Raw genomic sequence first — 23827 nt, 5'->3', positions numbered from 1 at the left:
GAATTAACTATTCTTCTATCTCTTAACACAAAAAAGTTAATTTTTTATTTTTAGTATAGTAAACTTTTCATATTTTTTGATAATTTGCAATTATGCGGGTCATTCATACAAACAATTGCTCCGAAGACACTATTAAGCTAGGATGAAGTTGAAAGGCGCTATGGAATTAAGTTCCACTTTTTGCCTTATTGGACCACTGTGGCATGGTATCATGAGTCATAACTCATGATTCTATTAGTCCATGCGACAGCGATGTGTTACGCTTATAATAGCCATGAGTCACATTCTTGAAAACGCTTTTCATAGCTCATGATATTCGGGGTTGACATCATGGTATCATGAGTCATAGGTCATGATTCTGTCGGAAAACAACGTTCATGATTTCATGACCTGAAAGGTCATGAAAACGGGAAAATATTTTTACCCGTGATACTCTGGTTGAAAGTTTTACGTTGAAAATATGGTAAAATTTGACGATACATTGATCAAAAAGGCGTGATAAGAAGAATACATGTACTGAGATGAATATAGGAGCGATTACCCTACAAAGTATTAAGTTTCATTACAGTTTTGCTCTTGTTTAGAACACAGGAGAGGTACGAGGCTTTTTGAGTGACAAGCACAGAAAGTAAAACAGAATCAGTTCAAGTCATGCGATAAGAACAACATTATTTTATCGTTTGATTTGAGCATGCGTAAAACAAAAATAGATATGTGATCCCTGTGTGATGGTAAATATTTTTATATTTATAACTTTCTTTATTATATTCAGATCATTGGCAGAAAGTCAACTTGCTGAAATGTAATTCCAAGGAGCGCTGTCTATAAAAGTGCGAGTAGACAGTTTTTATAATGGTCAATTTTACTGTCGAAGTAGAACGGGATTTTTCCGGGCCTCAGAAGCCCGTTCCGCAACGCTCCGTTACCCGCTAATCTAAGACATTTTTTTCGTCATTTGAATTCATTTACCGCCAACGCAAACGACCTTGTCCAAGGAAATCATGCGCTTGATTCCACCACGCCTGGCCGTGATGATGGTAGACCCCGTTATCAAATATAATTCTCTATCTTTATCATCAACCTCGTGTGTGGAAACCTCAGCCACAGCTTCGATAATAACAATTAAGGATAATAGATTCATTCCGAGGCGTGACAACCATTCGCAGTTTTGATCTCACAACTACCGAACAAATTGTAATTATAATACGATTCGAATCTAATTAGCTTAAGCTAGCTTGAAAAATCACAATCAAAAATAAAAATATAAAATTGTTCCGCATGTGATAAATCTCTTTTATCTCACATCATTGCATATGTTTTTTGTTTCTGTTTCACTCCCTGTGTACGCAGCATTTTTAAGCTGGTACGGAAATGCACATACCATGCCTCGGATGTAAAGGCACTTCGGTATTTAACCGTATACAGCCGGGGCCGCATTAATCTCCTATTCTTTGCGTGCTCCTCGTGAGGAGCTACATAACTCGCGTAACAAGGTATCTAAATGAATTAATTTACTTCAAAATGCGGATGACTGCTTCGCGCGCTGTCGATGGAGAGCAGAGTACCCTCTTCATTTCTCAAAACATGCACGTTTAATTCGATTTTAGCTTTAACTATCGAAGCGGGTACAAACCTGCACAATTTTCGCGAACGATTGAGCAACGTGCTTCATCTTCCGCCAGGAACTGGCATCATGTTAAATATCACCAGAGCTTTTTCGGATCCGTACAAGCCATTGATTCTGCCGGACACTTCGCGCGGTAGTAAGTGCTTATCTTTAGTTCGTCGAATAGACGTTCAATCATATCACAGGAAAAATAAAATATAACTCTAAGAGCCGTCAATAGCAATCGATGGAGTACTTCGATAATGAGAGCTTTATCACAAGGTGTCATCTTTGCGACGCACAAATATGTGCATACCACAAGCCACCGGAACGGCAGTTGAAGGTGAAATGCCGTGTAAAACAATGGCATAAATTAGCATATTCTAACAACCGTACCGCCACCAGCATTAAGCTGTGTTACTAATGGCTCTCCTAGGCACTTCATCATCATTTTGACTGCAGACATTAAATACTAATCTCTAGTCCCTCCGGTAGTGCAGTCATTACCGCCTCAGCCGCTGGTGCTTTATTACCCATTGTCGCACTCTACTGTGTTTGTTGGTTACATTTTGATAACCTTCAATTCGCGTCACACGATGTGTGTGGATATTAAGTTTTGCGGATTTTCACTTTTTTATCAAAAACAATCTATTTGAATCTATGTAATTCTTCGAATATGCTAAGGTACAGCGCGTGAAGGCTAGATGAGCCTTTAAGAGGCTGTGAAGCCATTAGAATCATCATAATTGCAGACTCGTGATTGTTCCGTACTCTTGGCAAGTTCAGTCGAAAGGGAATCCACCCTAACGTATCTGTATTTACAGATGTGTAAGGGCATCTTCAGCGGTGATCCAAATCGTTGTTTTGTTATATTTTTTTGGAACAAACTTAAATTCACTGCTGCACCGGTGGTGCAAATTTTGTTTTATACCAGATCTAAATTGAAAAAATTTGAAACTGGTATACGTTTTGGTCTATTTTGGTCACTTTTTGGAACAAGAAATAGATCGTTCTAAAACCCTTTGTACGCTACCAATAGGTGGGTAAAATGTCATATTTTAATTGAATACCGTGCTGGAGCGAAATCCGTACACCTAAGCACATGATAATCTTCGACGGTCAATATACAATCAATAAATTACATATTGCTTTAAACTGACATGTTTACTTATAGGTCTACTTATGTTTTATCACTATTTCCAAGCTAAATGATTAAAATCACTCTGAAACTCGAAAAATCATGTTCTATTTACATGTTTTGAATCGAAATCCGTACACAGTTTTTTGTCTGAATCAAAACCCGTACAATTTTGACTCGAAATCCGCACACTGCGATATAGGCTGAATCAAAATCCGTACAGCAATGAATCAAAATCCGTACAGATATAAAAGTACAATAATGAACATCTTTCCATCTAATAAATATATTTTGAGGGTCAATTGAATAATTCTACAGAAGAAAAAATTAAGTTTCTCTTAACTGTCAGCTACGAGACGCCTTCTGCTTAACTCTCTGCCAGTGCTAATGGTTTATAAGCAAAGAAAGGATTTAAGTGGAATGATTTACTGAGATGAATGAGTGAGTTCTAAGCAATTTAAGCAATTCATAGCGAAAGTGTTGATGAACTACTTATAAAATTAGCCTAGGGAACAGCGTTTTTCAATAATTTATATTAGAAAATGCATGAGATCTTTATTAAATACAAAGCAGAAAGCTAATATGTTTAATGCTTTTAATGCCCCCGATAATTCATTTATATGTTTTATTTAAAATATAAAAATAATCGAGTAGGTACATACGATTCGGATATGTACGTTAAAGAGACCAATTGCATGCAATTTTTTGCTCTGATGATAAGGAACTAATGTGATAATAAGGAACTAAGAAGGAACTTAAATAATTTTTCAACTTTTTCAAATAAATAATAATACATAAATATGTTACTAAGTCTAGATTTTATTTAACAAGCATAATGGTGATATCTTTAGGAAAAAATATTATTTTAAACTCATGAAAATTAGTCAACATTAAATTTGTTAATTTTTGTACCTTTCTTCGTTTTGTCTTTCTTTGCTGACTTTTCAGTTTTCAGTCTTCAATGTTCGATTTCGCTTTTTGGCTTCCATCTTCCTGATGCGCAACCCTTTTTATTTCACGTTCTTGCATCTTTCTCTCCTGCTCTTCCTGACGCGCAACCTTTCTTTTTTCCGCTCTTGCGTTTTATTGTCCTTGTCTTCCTGTCGTGAGATCCTATTCTTTTCTCGTACTTCAATTCTTCTTTTTCTGGCATTTTCCTTTTCAATTTTTGCTTGTTGTTCCTTTATATACATGTCTTCCCATTGCTTGCTTGTGGCTACAGAAGGAAATGCTCGTTTTACCCGCTTCTGTTCGGTAATCTTGTACTTGTTGGTTTCGTTTGGCAGGAAATTTGCTTTGTTGTTCTCTTGGTATAAATTTGAAAGATCTTGAATCGATGCTATTGATGATAACGTATTAAAAGTTGATTTATTGAATATAAACATCAATTTCTTGAGATTTACCATTTTGATCAGTACTTTGGTCTTGATTATCGTCTTGGTCAGCATGTTGCTTTTGATCGTAATTTGGATCTTGGTTGAGAATTTCTCCGTCGTTTGCAGTATCCATTCTAGAGTATGTCTCTGTTAATAAAATAAGGAAAGAAAATTATGTTCAAAAGTTAATTTTAAATTAACAAATCTAACCTTCCTCAGCGTTGTTCGGTTCGAAATCCTCGGCATAACAAACATCGTTTCTCTCAATCGTAAGAAAAGGCGCATCAATCACCATGAATTTGGGTGGCCCTTCGCTTTCGTTCACAGCATTTCTCCACAGGTAGAATAGACTCACATCTTCTACGGGTCCAGACCAGACGAGATTGTTTCGATTTGCTCGAAAAGCGTCCAGTTTCTCGGAAGACAATCTAGAATTTAATGATTCAAGGAAACCTCTATTCTCTGGAATTGGAGCATCGTTGGCGTCTGATAAGTCTTCTTCTGATCCAATTTTTGCTGAAGACGTGGCTGGAGCTGCCGATGGGTTTTCCAGGGGTTTGGGAAACGATTTGTAGTCAATGGCATCTGCATCGAATGGGTATAACCCACATTTTCTGAATCCGTTGGTCAGCGTTGTGTCCTTGTTTTCCAAGCTATCTATTGCTTTCTCCAATAATGGAGCAAAATTTGCTCTAGATATCATTGCACCATCGTTTTCGAACCTCCACTGCTTAACCACTTCTTGCCAAGCGTTTTTCAAAGGAGCGAAAAATGATACATCAAGTGGTTGCATTACGTGGGTGGCGTTCGGGATATGCGACACTAATATTATTCCGTTCTTCTTACAGAACTCAATTGTCTCAAAAGAAGTGTGGGAGGAGTGTCCGTCCACAAACAGAATTAAAGGGAATTTCACCTTTTCCTTCAATGCCCATGGATAAAACACATTCGCGATATACTCAAAAAACGCTTCTGAGTTCATCCAACCTGATTCGGATCGCCCAACTGCCCACCCTTTCGGCACGCTGCTTACAATATGGGCTGGTAATCTTGATTTGTACGGAAACAGTATCAACGGTGGTGCTAGCTTACCAGCAGCTGAAGCCGAAATCAGGACAGTATAGTTTTCCTTGTCACTGTTGGAGGACAGAGCCTGAACGTTCTTTGATTCCTTTGCTGCGAAAACTTTTTGTTTGCGCGGGACCAAAAAAAGCTGACTCGTCCATGTTGAAAATCCTTGAACGATCCGCCAAAACATTTTCAACGTTGTTAGCGGCCGCATACGCGAGGATCTCAGCGAACCACCCTCGCACATCTGCTTCGGTAATGGCTCTCTTTTTCGCCACATTGTTGGCCGTCCTCTTCACCAATTCGGGGTGCCGTTTCATAAAACGCTTCACCCAGCCGCGAGTTGGACCGTTATCTTTAAACGCATCTTTCTTGAGCTTCTCAGCCAATTTAGCAACGTAGAGGATTAGCTGCAAAACCAACGTATTCACATAAGATACGATCATATTCAGAACGCGTAATAAAGTAAAGCTACTTCCAAATTACGTACCTGCTTTTCCCCCACCGGAAAACCTGCCGCGGCCATGGATAGCACCCACTTCACGATCATGTCTTCCTCTCCAGCAGTGAAGATTGGTGGAGCTCCCTTTGACTGGGAGTCGTAGCGATTTGTTACGGCATCCCTTATCGTAGTCACCGGCACGCCGGAACCCCTCGAGGCTTCCCGGTACGACTTTCCCTCGCGCACCTCAGTCACAGCTCTCTCTAAATCGTTACCCGTATATTTACACTTATTTTCCTCCATAATATGCTGAAAACATAAGTGAAAGTTCAACAATATATTCATGATACACATGCTGTACGGATTTCGATTCAAGCGATTAACGAGGATCGAAACCCGTACGGCACAGTTTTTGATAAATAAATTCAACTCACACCATTTTCAGCTCGAAATACAGTTCGAAAATGATAAGCACTTACCTTTTCCATCGATTTCAAAAAGATTCACTGAATAGAGCATTTATTTTACACTTGAAAAACGTTTTTAGTTGAAAAATGTTTCCTTAGTTATATCGCTAACGATGAGACGAAATGACAACTGAAACTGATACACGATTGCTTTTTTATTTAATATTTTTATTTCATGGCCTACTGGCGCCTAATTCACTTTGACAGAAGGACAACAGTTTAACGAACATGTACATGTAACAATCATATGGATTTCCATTATTATAATGCTTAAAACTGAAGAAAAACATCAAGGTGTACGGATTTCGACACTGTACGGGTTTCGATCCAGCACGGTACCTCATATTTAGCTTTTTTCATATAAACGTTTTGCGAGTGTTGGGAAATAAACAAAACAAATATTTTTTATGTCAATTCACAATTCATTCTTGTTGATTTTCTGAAGAAGAAAATAAACAGGTTTGTCGTTTTTGGCTTCAAGGAAACCGACCAGCAAATGGGGGAATTCTGGAAGTCCATAACCGTAGGTTCAACTACTTGGTTTGCAACCATCAGCCACCAGGTTGACAAATATGTTAGGTATTTGTTAATCGCCTTAATTGTAGTGGGACTAGAGGAGACCTTAAGAACCCAGAAAAATGTTCCTCGAAGACACTAACCTGAAAATGTTCAATATGCAGGCTTGTTTCAATATCCTCAAAACCCAACCCAAGTTTGAAGAACTGCAAGATTTTGAAATATTGATGAGATGAAAACGGAAGACGAACATTTACGCGATCAATTATTTTTCGCTGTCCTCTGAAGCCCAACTTGTAGCAGAAATTTTTCGATCATACTCAAGGATGGAAAAAATCACCCACTCGGAGAATCACTTCCGATTTTTTATCACATGGAATCGTTTTATTAATTTTCATTTATCAACAATTATACGGCTGCTTGGTTACAGGAATGAAAAAAAAAACGTTAATGACAATTTCAGGAGAATCAATACTGAAAATTTTTGTTTCCCGAAGACGAAAATTCTCTCACCGATTTTTTTCTGTTCAATAGTTTTAAGCTGCAATTTTTGCAATACATTCAACATTGAATCAACGACATGAAATGATGCCATACTCTGAAGATTTGTCTCACAATGATGTAAAGTATAAAGTATAGAAAGTACCAAACTAGTCTCTCGATAATTCAATAATGTATTTCTTGGTTGTAACCTCCAAACTATAAGACAATTCAAATCTCAATCTTGCATGTACTTCATGTAGGGTAGCTAACGGCTTCGTCAGTGGTTTTCTTCGACAGGTTTTCTACAGCGATCTTATGCAGGAACCTGCCGAAGAAAACCACTGCCGAAGCCGTTTACCACTCTATATTACATGAAAGCTTGCATGTAATATACTTGAATACATGCTTTCTGGGAATATGTTTGATGCGCCCTGGCCACAATACCAGTATCTAAATTCTTATTTCTAGAAGACAACAACCCGTAGAACATCCAGCTCTCATTCTTGTTCAATTATTTCGAAAGAAGAAAATTAGCTTCTCGGTTTGCGCGTGCTGTATACCGACACGTGTGAAAAAAAAATCGAAAGAGCGAAACGAAACAAACAAATCAAAGTAATCGCAAGTGAAAATTTTTCACCACATATCCTTTTGAAATTATCGGAAGCGATAGAGAATCAGTTTGGACTACTGATTAATTATCCCTAAAACGATTTTTCCCATCCTTGATCATACTAATCCATCCTGAGAAATGTCACTGACGCTCAGGTCAAACCGTCAAATCCATAAAGTCTTTTGGATATAAAGTGTCTTGCCAAAGTAATCGTTTAATGTGCGTAAAATCATCGAATTTCTGTTTGTTAAATATTGAGTGCTTTTTATTATAACAAGTCTCATAAACTGATAGCGTGGGATTTTGAATTGTTGACAGTGTGACAGATGTCAGAGGTTTAAAACAACAAGATATACAACACCGGTGCGGAGAACGAAAAGTTGGTCTATATTAGCTGGTTCTATTCTGGTTTCGCTGGTGTTAAACCGCATAAAGTTGTTTCAAAAATAGACCACCGCTGAAGATGCCCTAAGCTGATAGAATGAGATGTGATAAAAGTGTATTGGATTTTACTGAGACCCTCATATTAATTTTAACGTAGAACTATGTTTTGTGATAGACAGCAGTGCGAAATATTATGCAGTACCGTTATGTTGAACGATCGAAATGGATCTAAGAGAACAAAATGTTTTTTTTTGTGTGGACCCCACTGCGACCAGTAGTTGTTTGATCTATTGTGGCATTGTCCGGACGTTTTTGCTGTTTGCACATTTCTGTTTTTTTTACCATTTTGCAGTGCTACTTATTGAGAAGTAACCTGCTCCGTGTTAAAGTGCTTTTTGTCTTCTCCTTCAGACTTAGTAACCTACTACCTTCCTTATCGACCTTATCATATCCTCCTGCAGGCTATCACTCTAAAAGCATATAACGTGCTATAGTCTATGATATTATTGAAGCTTTAGATCAGTGGTTAATAAGTCTGGAGGGAAGTTATAGTACTTTTTTTTTTGTCTTCTCCAACTTTCTTCCTTATCGATTCTATCATATCCGCCTGCAAGCTATCACTCTAAAAGCATATAACGTGCTATAGTCTATGATATTATCGAAGCTTTAGACGAGAGGTTATTAAATCTGGAGAGAAGATTTTGTGTGGAAGAGCCTGAGAATAAACCCATACTTAAAGTCCTTTTTGCGAACGAATGGTTTGGTTCTACTAAGATTCGAATCTATCACCATTCGCTTGTCAAAGCGGACTCTGTAACCTTGCGGCTACGAAGCTCGACGAACAAAATGTTACTGTCTAAGCAATTGAGGCCTTTTTAGAGGTCAGATATATATTGTAGCTAAACTCAAACGGTGTTTCTCAGCGATTTTAAGATTGAAGTAGCTAAACATTCTCTTTACAACCCTGTGATAAAAGGCTTGAAGCTACAAAAGTTATCGCTAAATCCACACAAATATACAAATCGGGTTGTCTACGCCATGTCAGACATCAGAGTCATTTGCAACTCACCGTAAACTGCACTGACGAATCACAACTTATTTCAAAAAGATAGTTCCTGTTCCCGTCTATATCCAAAACATAAATGCGTCATGGCTAAACCGCGTGCGTCATCTGAAAATGATATTTTATGCCCATGTAAGATGAGTGCGACCGCCCATTTTCAAATTCTTTCATTCTTTTAGTTGCGAGGTATAACGTAATGATATTTTATTTGCTATATGGAAAATAAAATAGTGTGGGTAAGAAGCAAATACATTTCGTGTTAACGCCGTGAGGTGTAGAGCGTTCGCACCGATGCTATCGAACAAATGTGTCTCTAAATCCCAGTCCTGTTTTTGAATATCCGTCATCGGCTAAAGGCGCCATCACCAATTGTATTTTTGAAAAATGTACCGTCTCTCATCTGAAATCTTCACCAAATTACAGCCTTTTTCGGTTGAAATATAATTTTGTAAATAAAGCTTCAGTTTTTGATTTTGACGCTTGTTGAATAGCTCTACTGCGTCAATTGTTCGGATACTTGCTTCAATAAGAACAGGCGCTATCGTTATGTACCGTTCACCTGGTAAGGCAAACTTATGCATATAAGTCGGTTTGTTTTCAAGCAATTTTCTTCAGTATTTACACCAAAATTTGTGAATTTTTTTGATATCGGATATATGATTACCTTTGGCCTAAAACGAAAAACGTGATTGAAATGAAGTCGATATCTTGTTTCGTTTTTGAGTAATTAAGAAAAGCAACCCGCGTAAAAAAACGTGTAAAAAAAAACCTTGCTGTACCTAGTTAGTCGGGAATGCACTTTCTGGGCTATAAAAGAGCCTGCTTCTGTTCGAACTAATAGCAGCAGGTTGTGCCAGTATCAGCTGGATTTCAGGATTTGCTTTCGGCTTAAACAAATCACTTGCCGTTTGGTCACATATCTCAGCGGGTTTCGTTTGCACGAAAATTCGAAAATATATCGCGGATAATTCGACTTTACAGCTATAGTTTGATCTCGATCTACCAAACCAATATGCTGTAACACGCAACAGCGAGAAGAATAGTCGCTTGTCGTTCCAAGCCGCAATACGATACGGGTTATATTTTGTTGCATGTGTAAGAGCACTATCGGTCTTCGATTTTCTGAATCTTTCGCCTAGTGAAGATGAGAGAATGTGGAACTTGACCAAAAGGCGGAGCCTATCAAAAAGTACTCTTCGACTATAAAAGAGTGCTTCTGGTGGAACTAGTTACATTATTGTGGCGGAAGGTGAGACAGACGTAGTGGGTTGTGGCAGGAGCAGTCGCGGATTGCGGCTGTAGCACCTGCCGATCGGTCACACTTCTCAGCTGCAGCGCGAGGGCTTGGGCCATCCTCTCCGCGGTAATGCTTTGCCTTATTTTGGTAACAACACAAGCAAGCATTCTGTGTTGGATCCTAGCAATGGAAATCTGCCGCGGCCGTCTAATTTATGAAACAGCTTTTACAGTATGTCGTTAGAATGCTTTATTTCACATTGTCGGGACAGCACAAAGATTGCTAAACAAGTAATTGAACGTTATCCATTTTTTCGTATGGTCCCAAGCGCTAGATTTTAAAAGTAAATGCTTTCTAATACAGTTCAGTCGAATGCGAATAAAAGCCGATAAAAGGCATGGCATGTGAAAAGTTTGACCCCCAGCGTTATTTAATAAAGAGTTCCTCGATTTGAGCAAACAACAGAAGATTTAATGACTCATTTGCGAAACACTCTCAACAATGTGTTGATAGTGTGCGTAATTCTACGTCGGCTATGCGGTCGTGTCTTGGATACAATCTCCTACTTTTTTTTAATGAAAATCCAACTTTATTTTGAGAAAATAGTTACAATAAATCAAATATTGCCCATTGCCTGCCTTGGGAACCATTCCGCTAATTCGCTAATCGCTAATTAGCGGCGTCGTACCAGCCGCAGGAGCATTCTGAAGAACAAGCTCAAAGGGAATTTGTTCAAATTTTTGACGCGCCAACAATTTAATTGTAATGCGCTTGGAATTATGGCAACTTCAGTTCTACTCTTTCGATTCAGATAATAATTGAGTTGTTATAAAAAACTTTTCTAAAAGTATATATTTTACATACAAGTAGAACCATTTTTGTTGCTCCTTGTTTTCATTAAAATCTAAGTATGAAAACCATTTTGTGAATTTCGATCTTATCGTAAATAACACTCAATGTAAGAATATTTTATTATAAATAACACTCAAAAGTAATTATTTTTGTTTGTTTTCATGAGCAATAAGAACATAGTCATAGCCATTAGCTTGAATACCGTTTGATAACAACTCACAATAAATAACAGCGACTTGGTCCCATCAAATGCTTCATAACGTGTATATCCGGCTGTGTCGACGATGTAGCGGTATGACCGGGAATTCCCCATGTTTTTTTTCTTTGGGTTGTTGTAATGAATCAAATTTTTATCACGATGCGATGAAGAAAACCCTTCTTTTTTCACCACTGGAGCAGTAGTGAAAAAACGATGCTCAATGTTTTTTCCAGCGTTGCAAAGCGAGCGAGAAGCAAATCTTCTCCTTTCTGCTTGAGAACGAGACATATGCTACGCTTTCAAGTCTCTTTCTTATTCTTACTCTTTCTTCTTCATGCATTCCCCTGAGTAGCAGCAAGCACGCACACACACGAACAATTTCTTTCGTATTGATACTCAGCTACCGTAAAAGAGTACGCAAGTTCCTGCTAGTGAGTAGGAGTACTCGACTAAAATTGCTCGACTAGTTGGAGCGCTTGAAAAACTGTACTCGAAAACGAAAATGCTTTCTTCCCGGTTTAGCTTCATGCACCGACAGCCGACAGTGGGGCAACGTCTAGGGTATCGGACTGCTTCGGTAAGTTTTCTACAGCAGTCTAACGCAAAACCAGCCGAAGCGAACCGCTGCCGAAGTAGTCCGATACTCTATCATTTTTTGTCCCTCTGCAATCATCGCAAAGCATCTTGAAACAATTGTCTTCGGCTGGCCGTTCTCGCGAGTTGGGGAGTAGGTATCCACTAGTACACACGAGGAGAGTAGACGTGAGAAGGCTTGCCAGATCTACGGATTTATCCGTAGATCTATGGATTTGTTCACTTCTACGGAAAAAAAAAAACATTTATATGGGAAATCCGTAAAAAAAGAGGGGAAATCAGGGGAAATCCGTAGAAATCCGTAGAATCTACGGATTCTAACGAGATAATTCTGGCGACGCTGGACGTGAGTGTGTACATATGATCTCGGGAGTAAATGCGAGAAAGAAAGACAGCGAGAAAGAACGAGAAATAGCTTGAACGGAGAACTCTCCACTGTGTGAAAGCGGCATCACCGAGAACCCCACATGAGGTGTTGCATGTTGCTTAAGAGCGAGACTAACAACACTGTTTTTCGCTGCAAACCATAAGGAACCAAAATCTCTAGTTTTAGAATAAATTACAAAGTACGTCACAACCGCTTGTAAATGGCTTGGCAGGTTACTTCTGATACCAAAACAAGCTGCTTCTACGTTTGACTTGGATTCTCATCGAGCATTTCCTTTCATTCAGCTCCTTTATTGGCATTTTTTCACAAGGAATATCGTCAATATTCGAAATTACCGTTTTCAAAGCTACGGAACCAACCACGGCACGTTGTTTCACTTAGAGCAGCATTGCCGTAAGCTTTTTTAACTCTCGACGTGCTTCAGCCATCGTTTCCTTTGAACGAAACGAGAAAAGTGACACTTCTCGTAAATGACGATCATTTGGCACAAAATTAGCTATTTTCACACGACTAGAAGTATATGACGCCACATAAAAATCACTAACGAGCCAAAGCGGTTTGTTTGCCGTATTTAGTCTGCGATGGTTAAAGAATGCCATGTATTTTTCTGGTGGACTCATCACTGCGACCAGAAACATTAGCTCTATTGTGAAATTAACCGGGTGATTTCTGTACTCCGCTTATCACATTATTGGCAGTATCACTGTTGAAGTTAGTGACACGCTTATCATTCTTATCCGTGCTTGTGTGTAAGTTTTACTCTTCCGTTTCAAGCTTATTGCTCTACTATACCAAGCCTCTGTCCAACCTAATAATATCGCCTAATTGCAATTCCCTGGAGAGAACTTTCAGCCGATACTCAGTTTTATTATAGGGTAAAAGCACCGGTTTTGGCCATAGTAAGTTATTAATGAGAGATATTTGGCCTGCTTTCTTCGAAAAATATGTAATTGAATCAGTTCTACGTGGAAATCGGATGAACTCGCCTATATTTTTCAATAACATTGAGTTTAAATAGTAAAATCATGTTATTTTGTTTATATATTTTCCAACTAATAATTGGTCACTCGGGGCTCCTATTTTGGCCCATTCGTGAAAAAGTTGAGTTAACACGAATTTATTTTATAATTTGACTTTACCATGTATATACATATTATCAGCAGAAAATCCTCGTTATTCAACTAACTAAAAGGCCAGTTTATCTATTAGTCAAACTGAATAATAATATTATATTAACACATAGCTAGCAGTGCAAAGTACTTCGAGCTAGAATTTCATTTAAATTGAGTAGGATATTTATTAACACTGACATCACATCATTGATCTATATTAATTTTTCTTCTGCCATTTATCTTTATTAATAAGCTTCCGCACTTTTCTTTTTTTCACATAGAAACTTATTCGTATTATTTACCAACTATAGTTAAAAGTCCGAAGCGTTAGTTTCGGTAAATACAATCCGCTATCTTATGACAGCCCGAAAAACTTTGCACTTTTCATGTTTTGCATCAATGTTAAGACGTTTACATGGATTTGTTTACATATGGCCAATATCAGGATTATGGTGAGTGAAATAGCTTTGATATGTGGCCAAGAATGGATCATTGATCGTTTTTGGAAGCTTTTGTTATTTTTGATATTGCAGAGAAAAATCAGACCATACCGTGCTGGATAGAAACCCGTACAGTATCGAAATCCGTACACCTTGATGTTTTTGCAGTTTTAAGCATTATAAAAATGAAAATTCATATGATAGTTACATGTACATTGTACATGTAATCATCATATGAATTTTCATTTTTATAATGCTTAAAACTGAAGAAAAACATCACGGTGCACGGATTTCGATACTGTACGGGTTTTGATACAGCACGGTAATGCCTATTTTTTTATCCATGTGCTGTAATAAGTTGTGCTTTATGCTTTATAGAAATGTATGCTCTATCAAAAAAAGCTTGCAAATTACCTAAACGTTAGACTGTACAGTAAACATGGGAGAGTATAATTAGTTCCTTTATTAAAAGTAAAATACGCATATTTGTTTGCTACAGTAAGTAATGTATTTGTCGAATAACATCAGAAGTTTCAATGGGAGACTTCGAAATAGGAGTAATTCAAGATACTTCTTCACAATCATCAATTTTATTCTATCATGGCCAAAACTGGTGCTGTGGCCAAAACCGGTACTTCTACCCTAATATGGATTTTGTTTTGTTAGGAGGAGAGTCAACAGAGGTACTGTAGATGGCCCCTAATTTTGGTGGGTTAAAGACCCAGGAGACCCTTGATTTTTTGATTTTAGATTTTTTTACGATTCCTCAGACAATTTTACATGATATATTAAATTGTTACGAAGGTACATGAATTATTTCGGAGATAGATTTTTTTATTCTCCAATATCCACCATGACCACCAAGCGTCTCTATTGTAAAAAAAAAACCGCTTTGAAATTGTTTAATAAAAACCAATTTTTAGGATGACCGGAGCAAAATTCTTAACTTTTTACGTTGTTCGTTACTGTAACTCAATCTTGGCCGAACGAATTTACATGATACAGGGTGAAAGTCGAAACTTGAATTACTTCTATCAGCTACTTTCTACTGCAGTTTTTTTGACAGTTTTCAAACAAGATCATGTCCAATTTAAAAATAAATCATAGCGTTTAAATTGATATTACAATTGAAAGAAATCCCACTATCTGTTTGAAGTAATCTGTACTAAGCCACAGATTTGTCGAAATTTATTATACATTCCAAAACGAAACTTTGTACCTATGTATCGAAAAAAGCAATCATTATTTGTGAATGTGTTGCAATTTAATCGAGTAGTAAATTTATTGCAATCACGCAATCCTTAGGCATTTCTGCCGGGTCGAAAACAAACCATTGAAATCGGAATCATGATACGTTCGAGTATGATTTTAACAACCAGCAGGAACAAAACGAAACCCCCTGTCCACCAAATAGTCGCAGCTCAATAAAGATTCCAATCACAGGCCGGCCGACACACCTAGCTTAGCATTTGTCTGTGAGTGAAAGTGCACGCATTGATGAGGCGCGACACGTTGGAGTTTGCTGAGACATTTTTTGTTGTATTCGGTGAGATTTCTAACACAGGTTTAGGGGCAAACACACCTGCTTCTGTAGCACTGCACGAAACCGACGAACGACAACTTTCTACTAAGAGTAGAAAAAAAAAATGGAAAAACGATGATGATGTTGTCCATCAAATCGCTTAAAAATGACAGATTTGCTTAAAAAGAGTTAAAGTGTAAAATACAGCTTACCGCATATTTTGCTTTGAATAAACTCGAGTGCAAACAACTGGATTTGAAGCTAAAATAATCTTTTTTTATCTTCATACATCAAAAGATAATTAATCGTGATAATTTAAAAAAAGACCAGCTTCGTAAGAATAGACAACTTATCTCACATTCCACCGGACTTCGATTTGATAAGGGCTTTCCTTCGGCGGTCCGCTTGTTTGGTACAAAGGCGCACGACAAATTGCGTCACTGATACCATCTTCTTCGAGCTAATCGCGCAAGTGGGTATATTGAATTATCTAGGGCAGCACTAAAATTGCCGGGTGAATTCGGTTTACCTACGTGGTATCGGGAATTTCTTATCACGCCCGCAAGTGTTGCGCGGACAGTGTTGCGCTAAGTTACTGTTTAGGCTCGTAAAGTAATAAAATTAAATTTCCCCTGAAATAAGATCAATATCTTATCGTAAGCGAATGTGCTTTTGTAATCCTATGCATAAGGTAGTAATTTTTGTTGGCGCTACAATTCGATGAAAGAGATGTGTTTTCCAACAATAATAAAAATTTACGAAAACACCGTTGGATCGTGAAACTGACAGTAGAGAGCAGAGCTGCGAAATTTCGAAACTACAAAATGAAAATGACACAACAGCTATTTCATTCTGTTAGGTTGAAACTGATATTGATAACCCGTGTCAGTTCTCTCTGAAAATCATTTCCGTAAAAATGATATTGTCTAGAAACATGTTGAATAAATTTGATCTGATTCAATCCAATGCACTCGTTCGTGCTGAAATTGAGCTGTCAATTTCAACTGATATTCTGTTGCTGACATTGAAAATTCGCAGCTCTGGTTGAGAGCGATTAAAATCAGATCTTCTAATCATTCAGTGTAGGATGTCTTTCATAGACCATAAAAGACGATTTCAAATTGTTGAACCATTCTCCGGAATCGTTGAAAAGCGTGCACACGTGCACGAGTGGCATTTTCAATCAACACCACAAAGTTTAATGCAATATTTCGATCACAATGTTAACATTACAAAGGGTTTGTCTCTACATTATTATATAGATAAAATATGAGACGGAACAACCGCAACGTGGTAAGTTAGCGAATATCTAGCGAAAAGCATTCAGCGTAAACAACCGCACACATGTTTTGAAGAAGGCGAGTTTCTGACTGATGGCGCAGCCAGCATATTAGCAGGTAGCATCGACAGTTTGAGTTATTTTTTCACACAGCTTTACATTTGTGCTTTCTTTCCCTCTGGTTTCCCTATTACATGATGATGGTTCAGCCAACAATCGAACGCATAATATGTTTTTTATGCTGCTGCATACCGACTAACGGGAAATTTGAATCAATATCTTTGAGTTATTTTATGTTTGGATATATCGTCGGCTTCGTGCAACACTGGCACAACTCCAAATTTTGCATTTTTGAGTTTTTGATGGCAAACGGTGTGAAATATAGTGAAGTTTTATCCCACGGAACCCCGTTTCAAAATTCCCAAAAAATCCAGAGTTATGAGTAGAAGTGCCTTTGCTGCACAAAACGAAATTTCTCTATAAAGTTTGTATAAATGGGATTTTAACTTGTACAATGTGTTCATAATTTGTGCATAATAGGCCTAAAGGTGTTGGATAAGGATTGGATATCTTAAACTTTAAAGTTTTCTTGAAAATTGAAAATTAAATTTTCGGCGTAAATTTTCAAACGCGTTTTTCTCGAAACTATGATTTTTGAGTTGTGCCAGTGTTGCACGAAACCGACGATATAGATGTTTGAGTTTTTTTAAAAGTGGGTTGTATTTCGTCAATTTATTTTACTATTGGCTAGATAAAAAATATGTTCTAGCTTCTAGTAAGATTTGTAACCAAAAGGAAGATGAAGGAAAGTCAAGGAAAACAGCGAAAATCGGCCGAATTTACGCAATATCTATTATTTCCGGAAGCAGAATAAAGCCCAGAGACCAAATTCCAAAATGACAGTTTCTGAAAAACAGTTGAAAATAACCGATTTTTTTTTGTAAGGGAATTAGAATTACGTTGTCCATTGATGTGAACTTTTGTAATATATCCCAATAACCGAATAGCCAGTATGGATCTTTTCGTAATTGGGATGATGCTCAGAGTTGCATCCAGATGCAATTTGAAATTAGAGATTATTTCATTCGTTTTAGATAAAAGATATTGACGTATAGCATTCGTCTACATATTGTTACAAGATAATGTATCGTATTGTTAGCGTCCGTAATTTAAAAAAAAAATATTGAAGAGGAGCAGCTCATTTCGAAGTTTCGAAAGTTTCAATTACGATCACTCTCGAATGCATTTAACGTAACAAGCAGCCTTATGTTGTTCTACGTCAATTTTGTTGATTTTTTAGTCAAATGAAGGAAAACATTGGAAAAAAACCTTCGATCATTGCAAAAAGGTATAAAGAATAATTAAAGTAATGGTGAGTTGTATTAACGTTTGTGGTAAAAAAATGGACAAAAATTGCCGATTTTTCATGGGTTTACCTTTAATCGCACTGACGAAACTACTCATGCATCATCAATCATAGTAACCCATGAGTTAGAAAAAAAAATTTCACAGCTCTATAAGTCAAACTCTAACTGTGATGGCGAAAACAGTGAAGCTACTCCGTTCGGAAGTGTGCGCGTTCGAAGAACGGTACCCCGCCGCGTCGAAAACAAACATCGTGCGGCACTCTGTGGACGCCGGGTATGCCCGTTCCGGCATCTAAAACATCTTGACATTATTGGACAACGATCAGAGCATCGAAAGAAAGCCCGGTTTCGGACGGCCAACGACCCTGAGCGACAAGAAGCTTCAAAGGATGCTGAAGAGGAAGACCGAGGGAAAAGTGGCTAAATCGCTGCGTGCACTCGGCCGGGAGGTTGGTGCATGCGGTAAAATAGTGAAACAATATCTGGAGAACATGGACATACATGTCAGGAAGCGGCAGTCCCGTCCACTGGTATCGGAGCTGCAGGAAATGAAAGAATAAGATAGTCAAGTCGATTTTCCCGGTTAATCGCGACGTGGCAGTGGTGATGGACGACGAGACCTGTCTCACCCTGGATGGCAACGATTAGCAGAGCACTTCACTCCGGGCTGGCCGTGAACGGGAAAATTTATTACGAAGATCCTGCCAGAAATTGCGTCGTTCATCAAGAAATACAATAAGGGCGAAGACACGATATTCTGGACAGATTTGGCATCGGCCCACTACTCGAAGCGATCGTTAGAGGAGATGGAGGGGCTAAATATCGAAGTCGTCGTTTCCAACCGACGTCCCCCAGCTGCATCCCATCGAGAATTTCTGTGCAAACTTGAAGCGCAAGATCTATTCCAACAATTTTGCCGCGAAAACGGAGGAGGAAATTATGAAAAAAAAAAACGAAGAAAGAGCTTAAAAACATGCCTACACGCAAGTTTTCGTCCGCCATGGTGAATGTTCCGGTTAACTGCCGGAAGGCCGCTCGCAAGGGTGTAGATTTTTTTTGCAAATAAGATAATGTAATTACCATTAATGGGAAATTTATCCAACTCAATTATCTATCTTAGTTATTTTTTTCATCACCATCTGAAAAAAGTCTATTTTTTTACCGCAAACGTTATTCTATTATCACAGTTTTATGGCTCGCTAAAGTAGCACATCCGTTCCAAAACTTTGGAAGTATTCCTTGAAACCACTCTTTGAGTTCTCCCATGTTTGCAGCTAAGTGAACATCCTCTGTTGGGTGAAGTGGATCTAAATTTAACATGCTGATGCTGCCAATAATATGAAGTGCGGAGTACAGCGCAATATCACAATAGATCTAATCTCTGGTCGCAGTGATGGGTCCACACAGAAAAAAAGGCAAGCAAGAAAAGGAAAAAAACTGCCAAGAAACCAAATCAAAAGACTTCGTTCTTTCAGAGAATTGACTCTTCTGATCAACTCGCGAGCGAATTGCCTACATCTGTATAGATTCAGTAGTTAGATCAGTGAACCAGTTCTTTCGCTCTTTTCGTTCCACCTTTGCCATCCATTCGTGTGCGTACTCGGCGTTAGCCAGTCCGTGTGCTTGTGACAAGTTCATTTTTTTCTTGTTCTCGCGACTGGTGGATGGGTTTTGCGTAGCAGAACAGAAAGCCGGTGACAGCTGGTTGCTTGAAGTTCTATTGCAGTTTCGCGCGCGGTTCTGGCTTGATAACAGAGGTGTAAAGCTTTCACATGGCTGTTTGCAGTGTTTGCTTTAAAAAAGAGCGGGGAATCACTCACTCACTTTTAATAACCAGCTCTAGGGATCAGTTCGTGAGTGGATTATCCACCTCTGATACAAATGCTGCAAGCTTGTCATGGCACACTGTTTCCAAAGCTGCAAAAATGTAATCGAAATTATTTTGATCCAGAAAATTATTACCCATTTTATAAAATTTGCAATTTTGTGATAATCCAATTATATTTTTTCGACATTTTTCTTATTTTTGCATATAAAAATCGCTTATTTTTCGCTCTCCCTACTTCACATACTGTCTGCTTAATGAACTTGCGTGTTAACGGGTGAAAGCCGTTATTAAAAATAAAAATTTAGTTCAAAAAATTATGAGCCTTTCGAGGAAAACTTTCAAACTGTACTTTCAAAACTGTGTAAAATTTATGATACAAACCATATTTTGCCGTTTTGGAGTGTTCGAGACCCAGGAGACCATGTCAGTTGTTATTTTTTGGATTCCTTAGAGATTTAAACAAAATGTCATATTTTCTTGAAAGTATATGGTGTCTCCCAGATGGTCTCGAGGTACGATGCTGGCTTAACAAGCGAGTCGTCGTAGGTTCGAGTCTCGGTTTGGGAGAGACTGTTACTGTCAGTAGGATCGTAGCGCTAGCCCCGCAATTGTCATGTACACTTAACAGTTGGCTGCGAAGTCTGTGTATAAAAAACAGAAGGTCAAGTTCCGAATCGGAATATAGCACCAAGGCTTTGCTTTCCTTTTTTATTGTGTCTCCATTGAAATAAAATGTAACTATAATGCTTGATGTTGTAACATGGTGATATAGTTGCTTGTACCGATGAAATTGCGTGTACACCCAACGCAAACGGGGAACTTTTTATTACTTTAGGGCAATTTTTTATTACTTATTGTGTCTTATGACTGCGCATTATACACAAATAGTAATAACCGAAAAGTAACAAAAATTATGACGGGCACACGCTTGTATGTGTTTCTGCAGGAGAACATACAGCCAAGCACCGCAGTGCATGTGTTAGCAAGACTTCACTCGCTGCATTTGTATTGATGCAACGATCAGATTCATTTTTGCTCCATTCATCCACACATAATGAGAATCTCACCCGTCAACCTCAAATGTCTAATTAGAAACACTTTCGTTTCGTCCCCCAGTGTTTACATGAAATGAATATATGTTATACTGTCTGAACAGAGTTGCCGAAGTTGCGAATATTGTTCTGGATGGGCACGAGTTTTGTATTTTCAAACAGGTGCAAATGAGTTTCCATGAACCAATGAGTATGTGTTTTGGATAGCTTGCAAGAAAGCGAATGTTTTTGTTTTTCTCTAACGCAGTTTACAGATCGTGATGTCATTTAAAGACGCATTTCAAGACTTTGAAATCATCAACGTTTGCATACTCTATGACGGGGAAAATGCTGCTTGGCAGCTCTTGTCATATTCTTCCTCTACTCCGTATGCATACAACGAGCGAACTAATACACGCTCACCGGATGAATTGGAGATTGAAGAAACTTGTAACATGTGCAACATATGCGACGGTGTGTGATTTTTTTTTACTTGAGATGGAAAAGGAGCAGTTTTTGACAGAAAAAATCTTGCATGTGGTTGAAACGACCATTATTAGCTAGTCGTACTCCCGTAACACGTGCTAAATATATGACAGTATGCGTTGTTACTTGACTGGGAAAGAATTTTATTGCCTCTTTAGTAATAGGTTTGTTACCTAAGAAGCAATTTTGCGCTATTGCTTCTAAGGTAATAAGGAAAAGTTTTGCGTGTACGTATAAACGAATCAAAAAGTCATCTGACAGGTTTTGTTATTATTACAACATTGCGTGTAGATTGAGTAATATTGAAAAATCGAAAGTTACGAATTGCGACGATGCAGGGAAATGGAGAATGTCATAAGGCTTTAAAGGCTAATTAAAACCATTAACTGTAATCAATCTCTTTGCCGTCAAATGTTAGCATAAATGTTGATGGTGAGAAGATGTGATAGAAGTTTCTCTGAAAAACAGAACAGCTGTAGAACAGCTCGAAAATATCTCGGTGCTCAAGTTTGAAATTCAGGATTTTTGGATCACTTTCTATGAGAGAAGATTTTTACCTTTACCCTTTCTTTATGCTGAATTATATAATACTTTGGTGTGACTTCATCTTAATGAAAAAGTCCCTCTTATGAAAAACTGTCTAGAAGGACGCATGACGAAACCTTTCTAGGGAATTATAATTGGCGCTTTTTGGCAGGAGGAAGAAGGCTCGGTAGAGTAGATCCGATAGCGTGTAAAAGGAAGGGTATAATCGCATTACGCACTCACCACCACACCAATCAGACGAGAGCCGTGGTGGCTCGTGCTGTATCAAGAATTTGTCGCCATGTTGCTCGGTTTTGGGCTGTCTGCTGTTCCCCAGGCGTCTCATCACCCGCAAGTCTCCTTCGATCTGGTCGAGCCATCGTGCACGCTGCGCCACTCTATTTCTGGTGCCGGCAGGGTTGCTGAAGAGAAGTTATTTCACAGGGTTGCCGTCCGGCATCCTTACGACATGACCGGCCCACCGCAACCTATTAACTTTCGCTAGGTGTGCAATGGGATTCTCTCCAAGCAGCGCGTGCAGTTCGTGGTTCATGCGCCGTCGCCATTCTCCGTCGTCCGTCTGTACTCCACCGTAGATAGTCCGTAGCACCTTCCGTTCAAAAACTCCAAGAGCGTTAAGGTCCTCCGCGAGAAGCGTTGTTGTCTCGATCCCGTAGAGGACTACCGGTCTTATCAGGGTTTTGTACAGCGTCAACTTCGTGCGTCGTCGCACTCGATTCGATCGAAGTGTCTTCCGGAGTGAAAAGTAGGCACGATTTCCTGCCTGGATGCGTCTCTGGATCTCTTTGCTGGTGTTATTGTCGGCGGTCACCAGTGACCCCAAATACACGAACTCATCGACCACCTCAAGCTCATCACCGTCTACAGAGACTTGAGTTGGGAGGCTGATGTTGTTCTCCTTGGAGCCTTTCGCTCGCATGTATTTTGTTTTCGTAAGTTTCCTCCGCCGTCGCAAAGTTATGTGATATGATGTCGAAGTCATCCGCGAAGCCCAGAAGCTGGACAGACCTTGTGAAAATTGAGCCCCTCGTGTCGATGCCCGCCCTCCGGATCACACCCTCAAGGGCGATGTTAAACAGCAAACAGGAAAGTCCATCACCTTGTCTCAACCCTCTGCGTGATTCAAAGGGACTCGAGAGTATCCCCGAAACACGCACGTAACACATCACTTGCGCCATGGTAGCTCTGATCAATCGAGTCAGTTTATCCGGAAATCCGTTGTCGTGCATGATCTGCCATAGCTGTTCTCGATCGACTGTATCATAGGCCGCCGTGAAGTGTGATGAAGATGTGATGTGTGGGTACGTTGTACTCGCGACATTTCTGTAAGATCTGTCGGATTGAGAAGATCTGGTCCGTGGTGGCACGGGCTCCCACGGAACCCGCTTGGTACTGACCCACGAACCCCCTGGTTAAAGGTGATAGACGACGGAACAGGATATGTGAGAGTATTTTGTAGGCGACATTGATAAGCGAGATGCCGCGGTAGTTGCGACACTCCAGCTTGTCGCCCTTCTTGTAGATGGGACAGACGACTCCCTTTATCCACTCGTCTGGCAGTTTTATCTCCTCCCAAATCCTGGACATGACCCAGTGCAGCGCTCTAGCCAGCGCCTCTCTTCCATGTTTCAAGAGCTCGCTCGGCAATCCGTCTTTGCCTGCGGCTTTATTGTTTTTCAGCTTCCCGATTACACGAAGAACTTCATGAATATCGGGGGCTGGTACTCGGTCATCCGCTGCTGGTGCTCCTAGGTCAGTTCCTGCTCCGCTTCTGTTTACTCTTTCGCCATTCA

The 23827-nt window shown here is 39.0% G+C and overlaps 2 protein-coding genes across 6 annotated transcripts in view; one reads left to right on the top strand and one right to left on the bottom strand.

Annotated features, from left to right (window-relative positions):
* The window catches only part of LOC129727731 (myosin-VIIa), a 79713-nt gene that overhangs the window by 26283 nt on the left and 29603 nt on the right, over positions 1-23827 (top strand). The gene's annotated exons all lie outside the window — the stretch shown is intronic.
* LOC129733298 (uncharacterized) lies at positions 4405-10506 on the bottom strand. The gene is made up of 5 exons (XM_055695067.1): positions 10387-10506; positions 5679-5939; positions 5364-5598; positions 4476-5296; positions 4405-4434 (listed from the first exon to the last, which is right to left on the bottom strand). Exons 1-5 carry the CDS (start codon positions 10504-10506, stop codon positions 4405-4407), a joined length of 1467 nt encoding a protein of 488 aa, XP_055551042.1.

Source organism: Wyeomyia smithii, chromosome 3 (assembly GCF_029784165.1).
Source record: "Wyeomyia smithii strain HCP4-BCI-WySm-NY-G18 chromosome 3, ASM2978416v1, whole genome shotgun sequence".
Taxonomy (NCBI): Eukaryota; Metazoa; Arthropoda; class Insecta; order Diptera; family Culicidae; genus Wyeomyia; species Wyeomyia smithii.
This window is presented reverse-complemented; position numbering and strand designations above follow the sequence as displayed.

What these genes read in the sequence shown, in the direction of transcription:
- LOC129733298 (XM_055695067.1), bottom strand. Translation starts at nt 10,506, where the DNA reads ATGGCCCAAGCCCTCGCGCTGCAGCTGAGAAGTGTGACCGATCGGCAG. An exon ending in TGAAAATGTTTTGGCGGATC is followed by an intron (nt 5,297 to 5,363) that starts GTTCAAGGATTT and finishes AAGTTTTCGCAG; the next exon opens with CAAAGGAATCAAAGAACGTT. An exon ending in GGTCTGGACCCGTAGAAGAT is followed by an intron (nt 4,435 to 4,475) that starts GTGAGTCTATTC and finishes TGTGAACGAAAG; the next exon opens with CGAAGGGCCACCCAAATTCA.